This window comes from Cynara cardunculus (genome assembly GCF_001531365.2).
Source record: "Cynara cardunculus var. scolymus isolate 2C chromosome LG 7, CcrdV1, whole genome shotgun sequence".
NCBI classification, from domain to species: Eukaryota; Viridiplantae; Streptophyta; class Magnoliopsida; order Asterales; family Asteraceae; genus Cynara; species Cynara cardunculus.
Genome location: NC_037534.1, coordinates 14438082 through 14450874, shown reverse-complemented (window position 1 = coordinate 14450874; position 12793 = coordinate 14438082). Strand labels below are relative to the sequence as shown.

The 12793-nt window shown below is 33.4% G+C and overlaps 2 protein-coding genes across 3 annotated transcripts in view; both read left to right on the top strand.

Annotated features, from left to right (window-relative positions):
* Positions 1-1413, top strand: part of LOC112515215 (aldehyde dehydrogenase family 2 member B4, mitochondrial-like) — a 4258-nt gene extending 2845 nt beyond the window's left edge. The window contains exon 9 of the mRNA XM_025121886.1: positions 1377-1413. Within this exon, the coding sequence (XP_024977654.1) occupies positions 1377-1413 (37 nt within the window). The remainder of the gene's footprint in view (positions 1-1376) is intronic.
* A 4100-nt stretch (positions 1414-5513) lies between these two features.
* On the top strand, positions 5514-11300 carry LOC112515070. Of its 2 annotated transcripts, XM_025121709.1 has the most exons (4): positions 5514-5771; positions 6024-6431; positions 8823-9559; positions 10684-11300. In XM_025121709.1, exons 1-4 carry the CDS (start codon positions 5769-5771, stop codon positions 11153-11155), a joined length of 1620 nt encoding a protein of 539 aa, XP_024977477.1. In that variant the 5' UTR covers positions 5514-5768; the 3' UTR covers positions 11156-11300. The 2 variants fall into 2 exon arrangements, with proteins under 2 accessions (XP_024977477.1, XP_024977478.1); XM_025121710.1 differs by lacking the exon at positions 5514-5771 and having other exon boundaries at positions 5859-6431.
* The last annotated feature ends 1493 nt before the right edge of the window (positions 11301-12793 follow it).

Genomic DNA, 12793 nt, shown 5'->3' with positions numbered 1-12793 from the left:
CGAGGGAATTTTCCCTCGCTGATACTCTGCATTTTTGTAGTGTTTGTGATTGCTACTCACCACCAAGTTTCATCCATATTTTAAACTAATTACACTTTTGGTCACTATGTTTGCCATTTTGTGTCGGATTTGGTCCCTCTGGTTGCCATTCGTTCATATTTGACTCATCTTGTTAAGTATGTTTAAAAAAAATAAGTTAAGTTAATAGGGTATTTTAGTCTTTTTACCTTTTTATCTTTTAAATTTTTTGTTTATTAGAGTTTTGGTCCTTTTCTGTTTTTTATTTAAATTTTAATGCAATATTCACTTACCACCACCACCACCAAAAACGTTTAGCATACAACCCAAATCAAAATAAAACACCAAATCACTTCGATAGAATTCTCTCACGATGAAGCCTCAATCCCAAACAAAGCAAAACTCAGATGCATATTTGAAAACCTTATACTAATTCAACAAGCAAATCGAATGAAATAATAATCAAATCCCAAATACAAATCTGAAACCAAGTGTAAATTCTTTTTTTTCGATTTGGGATTTGTTAGTGAGTTTATTACACTCAAGCAAAACTCTTATACATACCAAAAAGCAGGTGTAATCAAACAAAAAAACCAAATTGAAAAAGCAAGTTGCTTCAATTCTTCAATAGAATCGCAAAAAAAAAAAAAAAAACCCTAAAGGAACCCCTTGTTACGCACGTGTTGATCTCTATAATCGTTGGTTTTTCTATTGAAAAGGGGCGATATGATGAAAGATGGGGTGGGGAAATGGATCTGAGTTAACGATGGAGGGATCACGAGGGTTGCAAGTCACAGTGTTGCAGATCGACGACAAGATGCTATAAATTGTTGCTAGGGGAGGTGGCCGATAGGCTTTGGGAGGGCTCCGACGGGCTAAGGGGAAATGACATGCATATGTTATGTCTACGGGTGTATATCAGTGCTAATATATATGTTTTATTTCTAAATTAAAATAAAACAAAATTACTAAGAGACCAAAGGACCTTCGAGTTAACAAATTTTTTTAACGAGAATTAGTCAAAAGGGCCAAATTCAACTAAAACATTAACCACAATAATTAAAAGTACAATTAGTTTAAATTTAGAACGAAAGTTAACAGTGAATGATAATCAAAGGACCAAAAATGTAAATTTAATAATAGGTTACCTAGAATTCAATATTCTTTAAGACATGTATACAAAAAATGATTTGCTACCTAATTTAAATCAAATGATTAGACACAATCATTGCCATGCATTTGTTGCATCCGTGAGTTTGATGATTTAACAAATGGCTACTAATAAATTTTGTTCTAGTTGTCTAGATTTTAAATTTGTTAATCTTGGATTCTTATTATTTGTTTGGTATACATATTAGATTGGACTGGACTCGAGGTACTGAGATAGGCGGATGAAAGAACTGTGAAAAATTTTAGGGTTTTAATTTAACATGTCTAATTTAGTAATTTGCCAATTTTTATCATATCTTCGTGATCTTTGCTCCATCTGTTTTGGTTGGACAAAAAAAAAATGCATTTTGGTTTCACCGAACCCCATCCTATCGCAGTCTAATATCGCTTCAAATGTAGCACACCAAGTTTCTATTATGTCTTGTTTCGTCTAGTCCCGCATACCAAACACAACCTTATGGATTTCAGAACTTGTGCTTACCGGAGGTGTTTAGATCAAAGTAGAAAAAGCGGAAAACGTTCAAAAAGATGAGACATAAAGAAGCTTATGGTAAAAATAATCTCGAGGATAATTTCACGCTCTATGGAAACAAGCAAGTCCAAACGATTTCCCTTTATGCAAATGAGTTATGTAATACCTAATCTTTCTACACCAGTATGTTTTAGCGAGTTTATTTCTAAAATGGACTTTTGCAAATATTTTGTGAAAGACAATGAAAAAATATGGACTTGTTTTTTAAAGTCAAACCTGGATGCCCATCTAGGGTCATTCGGACGTTTGGATATTCATCCCATTAATAAGTTGTTTACCAGTGACGAATAGTTTTTTTTAATAGTTGCTAGTTTTTCGATACGTTTTTTTAGGTAGGCGTGGGTTTTTCTTGTTGCTTTATCATGACTGTTATTTTTTCCAACCAACAAACATCTTCCAGAGTACGGATGTCCGAATTGTCAATATAGACTTTTAAATATTGGTATGGTAGATTTCCGGCTTTGGATATCAAGAGAGATTTATGGTTCAATTTTGAGGTTCAAATTTTAAAACATGATATTTTCTGTGAGAAAAGAGAAAAGTCAATGTTTTATAGAACTTAGTTTCGATTTTACGTTTGTTAACTATAATAATGATCACTTGAGAATGTAAATCATCCTAACGGAATTAGGTTTATAGGACATCTAGAATGTTTAAGCATCCCAATGAAACGTTTTATAAGACTTAAGTTTATTTGTACCAAACAACAAGGTGTTATATTAAAAGGTGTTAAATAGGTTTATAGAAAGTTTTTGGCTGTTTTAACAAGTTTTTTAGAGCATGTTTAAAATAATGTGTCATATTAGCTATTTCTTATGAAACTATTTGAAATAGTGTTCTATAAATATAAATATCTCATAAAAAGATGGGTTTATACAACACTATTCAAAAGTATCATGTAAAATAGCTGATACGACATTTTTATTTTAGAATGTTATAGAAAACTTGTTAAAATGCCTAAAAATGTTCTATAAACTTATTGCAACACTTTTAGATATGACATTTTATTGTTTGGTCACATAAACTTAGATCCTATAAACACTCTACCAGGACGGTTAGTCATTTTATTCGTCATATGAACCCAAATTTGTTGCAGCGTATGTTTTGGTAAGTGATTTAGGGGCTGTTTACTAAATGCGGGTGAAAACTTACTGGGTGTCATTTAGCTTATTGAGTGAGCATGGAAATGACTAAGAATCTTATGTGCTAAGAGGCAAACAAGGATCGAGAATCTTAGGTGTTGTTTGTTTTTTAAAAGTTTCTGAAGTCTGAAGTCTTATTTAACTTATAACTGATAAGAGGTGGTGTTGAAGTCTGAAAGCTGAATCAATAAGATTGTTTATTTTTTAAGCTGATACAAGTCTGAATCTATGTAATTGTTTATTTTATTCTTCAAAATAGTATAATGTTGAATTTATATAAACTTATATAACTTCAAATAAATTAAAGTTAATCGATAGAGAGATGAGTGATTTGTGAAATGCGGTTGTTGAAGTCTAGAGATGACTTATAGTAAGGGATGGAGGGAGCATGGTCAGGATTTATTGATTTAGATTTGGACAATTAAGTCGTACACAATTTACTATTCTTGAACGCATCCAATGAATCAATTGAAGAAGTTTTGTCAGGTAATGAGTTCCATTGAAATCCTATATCTACTTTTGACGTCTCTTGTCGAATGTGGTGGAGGTTGCTCAATGTTGTTTGCGTCAAGAAGAACGTTTAAGGTTTCTGACGAAAAATGTAGCATAACTATATTTTATTTATCTAATTATTTTTTTAAAATCTTAAATCCTTGTCATTAGTGCACTTTTCTAATATCTAAACCCTATTATGATTTCATCGGTTCTCTTAATCGATTGAATTCATCTTCAAAATCGATTGAATTCATATAATTTTTTGCATTATAACTATACTCGAATCTGATCGACTTCAACCCCAAAGCTGACTAACCCGAACCCAAAGTAATTCGAAATCCGAAACCCAAAAGTTGAGGATTCGTTTCTATATCCCATTGGATTTTTGGTTTGTCCACCCTAACCCACTCGACTCGCCCAATGCACACTTCTACATTTGATGTACTGGAATTGACGAAACAAACATAATGATACAAAAATCATTGTTCCATATTTGATAAGATTTTTATGTGGAACAAACAAAAACACAGTAGAATAAAGTGGGACACGAGTGTTCCATCGCTTCCCTATAGAATAAAATGGAACAGACTGTTATTTTACTAATATAACCTCAAAATATAATCTATTTTTCTTCTAAAACACTCGTGTTTTTAAACTTTCAAATTACTGTCCTCAAAATATAAATTTTATACAATTTTTTATATTTTGATTAAAATATGTAATTTATTAAATATTAATAATATAAAATAATATATAAAATAAAAATTGTAAACTACATAAACTTTTTATTTTGGTGTCATTTTAATTATTTAGACGAAAACTTTCTAATAATATATCTTGTTATAAAAATTATTTATTTTATTATAATTTAATAAATTATATAATTAATCAAAATATATAAACAACTCACTAGAGGTAAATTAGTTAATTTATTTGTTTTCTTCTATCCAGTTCTTTATTCCCAAATGTTGAACAACTATTCTTTTCTATTATGTCTTGTCATATTTTATCATATCCTATCTAGATACCCGACGTACCTAATAATTACTAGCGTTAAATTGTAGTATTTAAATTAACATTTTTCATAATACAAACACACTTAATTTAGTATTTAGTTTTACAACTTTTAAAATTATTAAAACTTCAACCGATACAGAACATGTATTCAATTAAATTTTATTTACCTTAAAATGAGATTGATCAAATTGTGCTAGTTTGTTTCAACATGAGCTTATTTATAACATACCATGTACAAGTAGTCCGCATCTTTCATAGACATGTCTATTTCATTGAGCCTCTATTAGAGACAGTGTCTAGATCTTTACGCCTTTCGTGTGGGTTGGAACTTACACGACAAAGAATTTCGCTACCTTAGGACTGTTATAGTTACGACCGCCGTTCACTGAGGCTTCGGTCGTTGGCTCCATATCAGTTGAAAATGACTTATTAGAACATTTCCAATAGATACATTATATTTTTTCTTCTTCTGAATTTTGAGATTTCTTTATTATCCTTCATTTTTTTTTCTCTATTTTAAAGAAGAGTTTAGTAACCAAACTTTTCGCAAAACCTCAAATATTTTAAAATAGCATAACAGTTGTAGATGTTCTTACTATACTATGAAAAAACGGGGCGACGATGATCCCCAAAAGCCCTTGTGGCCATATACCGTTTGAGATAGTCCTTTAATCATTTGTAAAATATATTCTATGATTTAAAATAAAGGTTTTGAAAGAAGTAAAACTGATTTCATTTTAGTTTTATAAAGTAAATTTTTTAAAGATTGATTATTGAAAATTGTTTTTAATTGAAATTGATTTCTATTTGATTATTTTTTAGGTGATGACATTGCTCTTATTCATGGTCTTGATGAATTAATGACAATTAGGTATCAAAATAAAGACGAATAAGTCAACTTGACGATGGATGGTAACTCCCTCTTAAACACAGCTTATAGCTTTTGTCGTACAGTGCTCTCCAATTCTGATTGGTTAAAATAAAATCAATTTTAACGCTATTTTTTTTATTTTTTATTTGTTTAAAAACAAAATCTAATAACATTAATTTCCGTAATTAAGAAATAAAATAAAATTTATTTCTCTTTAATATAATTTTCACTTATATAAATTTTGAGTATAACATTTTGCTTCCATATTACGCCAAAAACCCATCAGCAACCGATTTGATTCGATTCCTTTCCCCAGCGCCAGAAATCCGATTTCAAACTTTCTAATTTTGTTTAATCTTTTGTGGGGTTTCAATCTGATTATTATATAATCAAAAGTGGTGTTGTGTGCATACACAAGCAACAATCTTGTCAGATTGGGGTTCTTCTTTGTTGTGAATCAGATCAAAAGATTATTCCTTCAGAAGAATTTGTTCATGGATTTGGAACAAATCCCATCATTGTAATGGTATGGAAGCTTCATTTCACTTAAGACATTTTTCCATTTTTTATTTATTCAAATCCAATCCCCTTTTCATTATACTGATTTTGAACAGTATCGAAAGCAATTAATGCTTCAAAACCCTTAATTTGGAATATGGGTTTTGATTTTCTTACCATTTCTGATCTGGGTTTTGTTTAATTTAAAGTGGTTTTAACCGAAATTAGATCTGAAGCTGATGAATTTTGTTTTGATTTTGATACACGAGCTTTTCTTCAGGTGCTAAGCGTACATAATTCGAAAATGGAGGATAGAATCGTATCGAAATTCGAAGATGACGAAGATGAGTTTCGAAGTTGTTGTTCAGATGAGGAGGAATTGGAAGAAATTGTGAAATTAGGGTTGAAGAATGGTGAAAACGAACTTGATGAACTTTCAGTTCGAATGTTCTTCAAGGGTGTATCCATTTCTGAGGCTGGAAATAATGGTGTAGGGTTTTCTGGAATTGGGGTGATCATGGAAGATTCTAAGAAGGTTCCTATGATTCAGGTTCAGAAAAAACTTGAATTTTTTGTGGCTGAAGAAGTTGCTGATTATTTAGCATTAATGGATGGTTTATTTGAAGCAATTCAAAATAACATCAAAAGGGTATATGCATTTACCAATTCCCAGATCTTATGTGATCAGGTGAGCAATATCTTTGGCATAAAATTGATTGTTTTTAATGGGTTTTATTTATGAAATTGTTGGTAAAGACCTTTTAGTTACCTGGTAAAAATCAATAAGGGGCTGTATGGTTGGTTTTTACTCAAGTCCTGTATGGTTGGTTTTTACTCAAGTCCTGTATGGATAAAGTTGTCGGTGTGAATTAATCTGCCAGTATAGAATGAGAAGATTTTTGTTTATAAGGGTTTTTTCATAATTGGGATGGATAGGTTTGGAAAAAAAAACTTAGCTTTCTATATAAAACTCTCTTTAGGGCTGTTTACCAAATTTTCTATTAAGTCCTGTATGGATAAATTTGTCTGTCTGGATAAATTTATATTGTTGTTTACTATTCTATCTGAATCAACAGTCTGAATAACATAAATGACCAATTTACCCCTTGAGTTTGAACTACGCATTGTTGCTTCTCTCCTCATCTCTCTCGACTTCCATGAACAAAAAACCCAAAAACCAAAATCAAAARCCAAGAACAAAAACCAAAACCTGCATCTCCTTCCTCAACAAAACCTGCATCTCCTYATYTCTCTCSACTTYGATGCATCACCAATCGAAATCCTAATCTCCAAAAGCAATGACGTGAAAACCCCAAAATCGAAATCCTAATACCCAAAATCGAAATCCTAATACCCAAAATCGAAACCCCAAATCGAAATCCTAATACCCCAATCTCCAAAAGCAATGACKTGAAAACCCCTRCGTCACCGAAATCGATTTGAAGTCTGTGCGAAAGACAAGTGGAGGTGAAACCTGTAAACCTGGAGGTGAGTGGCGATGGGAAAAAGAGGCGACAGCGTTGGATGGCAGTGGTGGGCGGAGGAGATCGATGGTTGGTGGTGAACACAGGCAAGGATCGATGGAGAAGAAGGGAGGTGAAACCTGTAAACCTGGAGGTGAGTGGCGATGGGAAAAAGAGGCGACATCGTTGGATGGCAGTGGTGGGTGGAGGAGATCGATGGTTGGTGGTGAACACAGGCAAGGATCGATGGAGAAGAAGGGTAGGGCAAGTCTTTTGGCCGACTTAATCTGGACAAGTGCCTTTTTTCATCTGGGCGAATAAGCCCATTTCTGAGCGATTAAGCTCAAAGTAAACAGCCTTGAGTGTCTGTGCGAATAAGCCAATTTATCCACTAAGCTCATTAAGCCATAAGTAAACAGGCCCTTAGAAGCTTGCCGAATAAGCCACTTTCTATATCATTAAATCATTACCAGTCCTGTATAGCTCACCGAATAAGTTGTGAGTCCCATTAAGCCTATTAAGCTACTAACAAACAAGCCCTAAGTGTTTAGTAAACCACCCTTTAGTATATCCCATCGGATAAAGTGTCTTTTCCGGAAAAAAGTAGAGCGGCTTATTCCATAAAAGCTATAGTTTATGATATTGAAAATGTAGCATCTTTTGTTCATTAAGTTTGGTCCCAGTTTTTGTTTGTGTGTGTTGGATTCGAAGCTTGATTTGGATCGCAGACCGGAGCATGATTTCGTGATCCATAGCTTGTTGTAACTTGGTCATTCTTAACCGTTATGAAGACAGCTTTTTCTGTCTAACGCCTATGATAAAAGGAACCAAAGTGTTTTGTTCCTTGATATATTCATTGGAATGTGGTTGTGATAAGAACCCTAGCAATAACTGTGAGAATATGTGGAACCCCAAATATACTCTCCAAAAACGCTCTTGAGGAGAAAATAGAGGTTTCAACATATACTGAGGAGATATAAGAATGGGCAAAATGAATCAAAATGCAACGAAGTTTTCCTTATTTAGTGTAATGATTTTTTTTCCTCAATCCATGTAATAATAAAGTTTCAAAATTTTCTATTTTTAGCCATTTTGATAGGTAACTTGATGATCTTGTAACATTTGATGACGTGGATGTCAAGTTCATTGTTCACTTCACTGAAACCCTTTCGTTAACCATTTGTAAAATGGGTATCCACGTCATTAAATGTCATAGGATCTGGTGGTTACCGGTTAAATTGGGTATGAAATAGGAAACGTTGCTACTTTGAGGAAAAAAATTCTTTGTTGAACTAAATAGGAACTAAACCAAACTTTGTTGCATTTTGTCTTCTCAGAAACACCTATTTTAAACATTTTGCACCCACCTTTTCGCAGGCTAGGGTTTTCTCGGAAACATCCACTCTACTCTTTGGGATAGAGTCAGGTCTGTTTACATCCCACCTCCGAGATCCCATCTCCGAGTGGGATATGCTGAGCTCGATTGGTGTGGCTTTATTTGGTTTACCTGCTTTGATTATTTGACAACGCTATTCGATCAACTCTTAAACGTTTGAGATTCTGAAATCTTGAATATCATGCATTTTACACCATTCTAATGAATGATCCTTTGGCAGGTTACAAATGATGAAATGCCCGAAAACCCACTTCTCATGGCATTGAAGCAACGAATACTAGAACATGTTGAAAATTTCGAACATTTTGTTCTAAAATGTGTTCTCGATGTCAATCTGGAGCGTCCGTTGCAGCTGGCACAAGTGGCAATTGGGATCGTTCATGATGCCAAGGGCGATCAAACGGTCGAAAATTGTTCAATCTGTCGTGAAGATAAACTAACACCCATGATGATGACACTGAAATGTTTGCACAAATTTTGTTCTCATTGCATCAAGGCGTATGTTGACGAAAAAGTTAGGTCATCTGAGGTTCCCATTAGGTGCCCGAGCCTAAAGTGTAGATATTACATTTCTATCCCTGAATATAAGTCTTTTCTTACGGTGTCCTCTTTCACATTGTTGGAGGAAGCTCTTTTGGAACCAAATGCCTCTAAAGCCGACAAATTTTACTGCCCTTATCGTGATTGTTTAGTTCTTCTCGATCCTCATTTAAATGGAGATTTGGCAAGTAATTGTGTCGATTGCCCTGTTTGTAGAAGATCGATATGTGTGAAGTGTGGGGTTTCTTGGCATTCTTCGATGAGTTGTGATGAGTTTCAGGAGATTTCGCTAAAGGAAATGGATGCGGATAGTGATATTGATTTTGATTGTGTTGCGGAGAATAGAAGATTGAGGCGATGCCAGATGTGTGAAAGGATGATCGAATTAACTCATGGTTGCTACCATACAACTTGCTGGTATGATCTTTCGACTTTTTTTATTTCTTAAGATTTCTGAATCCTTTTTGGTTAATTGTGGGGTGTGTGGGTCAACTTGTACGCACCTCGACTAATCCCATGGAGCCTGAAGATACAGCCAGGAAAATCCCTAGTGTATACATTCATTTGAAAAGAAACATTCCCTTGAAAATTTTAAGTGTTTTTGACTAATGGATGTCTAAGATACCTTTCAATAATGATGGAAAAGAGATCTCTTAGACCAATATTAGTAGTATCAAGAATTTGTGATGATGACAATGGGCAAATTGGTAATTTTAGGTTGAAATTTGATCAAAATAGTCTTATCTGTCTCTTGAGATAGAGGAAAGGGCTAGGTACATCTTAACCTCCCATACTTCACTTCCAGATGGAAAATACTGGGTTTGTTTGGTTTGGTTTGGTTTATTTTGACGGTGGACAACCTCTAAAGTTAAAGTTGTTACCTAATGTACATATTCGGAAAGTTAATGCTCTTTACGGTTTCCTTTTCGGGATGTCCCATAGGCCATAGGAAGTATTACATTTCCCTTTTTGTGGAAAGCTTATAACCTAAAAGAAAAATACATCAAAATGCAACGAAGTTTTGCCTTAGTTCCTATTTTAGTTTTATAAATACACTCTTTTCTCAATCTATGTAACAAAAATTCGAAATTTACTATTTTATACCTGTTTTGACCGATAACCTGTTGAAACTTTGTTGGACTAAATAGGAAATAAACCAATCTAAATGGGTACAAAATAGAAAATTTTGAAAGTTATGTTAGATTCAATAGGAAATTTTAGAACTTTGTTATATTGATTTAGAAAAAAAAAACTTTGTTATCCTAAATAGGAATTAAACCAAACTTTGTTCCATTTTGCACTCTACAGTTAAGCATGCTTGGCTGAGAGTAGTAACAAGATGAGTGACCCGTAGGAAATCCTCGTATTGCACCCCTTTTGCTTTTTCCATATATAAAGGGAAAGTTCGCGTGCATCCTATCCATCACGTTTTTCAAACTCATAACAACTAAATTATAAACAGACAGCCATATTTTCTTAAAAACTGACGAAATCTTGTGGTATTTTTGTACTAAAAACCAGTGTAAAATATATTTGTGCAGGTGTGGACACGAGTTCTGTTATTCGTGTGGTGCTGAATACATGGATGGTCGACAGACATGTGAATGTACGGTGTGGGATGACGATGAAGAAGAAGAAGAAGAAGAAGAAGAAGAAGAAGATGACGAACTTACCCTTACCCCAACCACTACGTCCGACCCTGCACAACAGTTCGAAGAATGGGCATGGGAGTCTTTTGGTTCACTTTCAAACATGACAGATGCTTACTCTGATCAAGAAAGATCACAACTTGCATTAATTCAACGATTTCTTGCTGGTGGTTTCAGCCTCAGCGACCACAACACGAACACCTATGAATCACCACTGCCAGCACCATTGCCACCATGCTCGTGTGCAGAAGATGACAACTCTTCGTATCTAGACAACACCATTAAAGACCTTCATCAGCTACCGTGGCTCGAGAGGTTTGTGTCAGTTATTAGCGATGATTACTATGATGAATACACTCAGTAAAGCCGTTTTCGTGCATTTGACTTCATTGAGAAAAAGTCAGAGTGATCGGAGATGTTGAAGCTTGCGGTTTTCTCTCCATACTCGAATTTATAATGTAAATTTCCTAGTTGATGTTTCTTCTGAATAAAAATCACAAATTACTCCTTTCCAGTTTCCCTTCTTGTTTCTCTAATCAAATTTCGACATGTATAATGTTTGGGAGCCAATACGTGATTGTACATAAATGCAGAGGGGTTGACGAAAGAAAAGAGGACGAGAACGATGAAATTTTGAAAAAAAACTATTATCTCAACCCTTTAATCGGTATGGTTGGTTTTTAATAAGTGATTACCAATAGCTTACCGACAAAATATCCGTTGCTATTTATGAGCATGGAAACGGATATATTGCATCGTTCGAGAATCATAGCTTCCAGTTCCATTTTATCAGATTTATCTTCAACAGCTTCTTTAAAATAGAGAAGACAAATCTCTAAATTATCTGAAAGTTTCTTTAAAATAAAGAATAACAAAGACAAGATAACAATCTCTAAATTTAAAGAATTTTCTAAAATTAATGTTTTTTTAAAGTTGAATATATTATCATGTCAGATAATCTTTAATTATTTGAAAATTTATTAAGATTTTAAATCTAATGAATATTTTAATTACTACAATTAACGTTGAAGTCTATGAAGAAAGAATCTATTGGAGTTGAATGTAATTTTTGTAAAGATTTTAGTTTTTAATTTTTAATCTTAAAATAATATGTTGGAGATGTTCTAAGCTATGAAAATCTATTACATCCATGACAAACTTCAAAGGATTTTTTAAGGTGTAGTTAAAATGCATATTTGACACCGTCACATGTAAATTGTGAGATTATTCAAATTCATTATGTTATATGGGTAATCGTGGGTAGAGTCAGCTTATGCGTATCGGCTAATTTTCAAGGTGACCATAAATGGACTGAAGTCATGACATGCGATCCTCCATAATCAAAAGGGCTTCCATAACAGCTGGATTTGAACATGAGTAGGTAGATAAGTTCTCCGACACTTACATCCGAGGGCTTTTGCTTCTATTTGATTGGCATGTTTTCCTTACAATACCCTCCATCAAACTATTTTAATCATGTTTACTACATTTCAGTATTATAGCATCTTCAGTTATGAATCTGATGTATTTTTACATGTTTATGACTTTTATCACATTAGATTTCTCTTTTCCCACGTATAAACTTTCTGCATCAATAAGAAAGTTGGTGAATTCATTTATTAATTTGGCTTCGGGGCTTACAAAAGTGGTGGTAAAACTGGTCCACACTTTTTTTGGTCTCCCAATGTTATAAACCGGTTTTACCAAGTTGATGTGGCAAAAACTGGTACATCATCACATTAACTCGGAGAAAACCAGTTCTTTTGCCATCACATCTCATCCTAACAAGACACTTACCTATACGCATGTTATACGTCATGACTTCTAGTTCTAGGTTTACGTAACTATTTCACGTTCCATAGTAACTTTGATCTGTTGACATAAAATATTTGAGTTTGGATGTTTCATGTCTCAATCCTTTAAAATATTTAGATCTATAAAATTAAACAAATATATAACAAAAAAGTACTTATATTTATAAAAAAAATAATTACAATTAAAA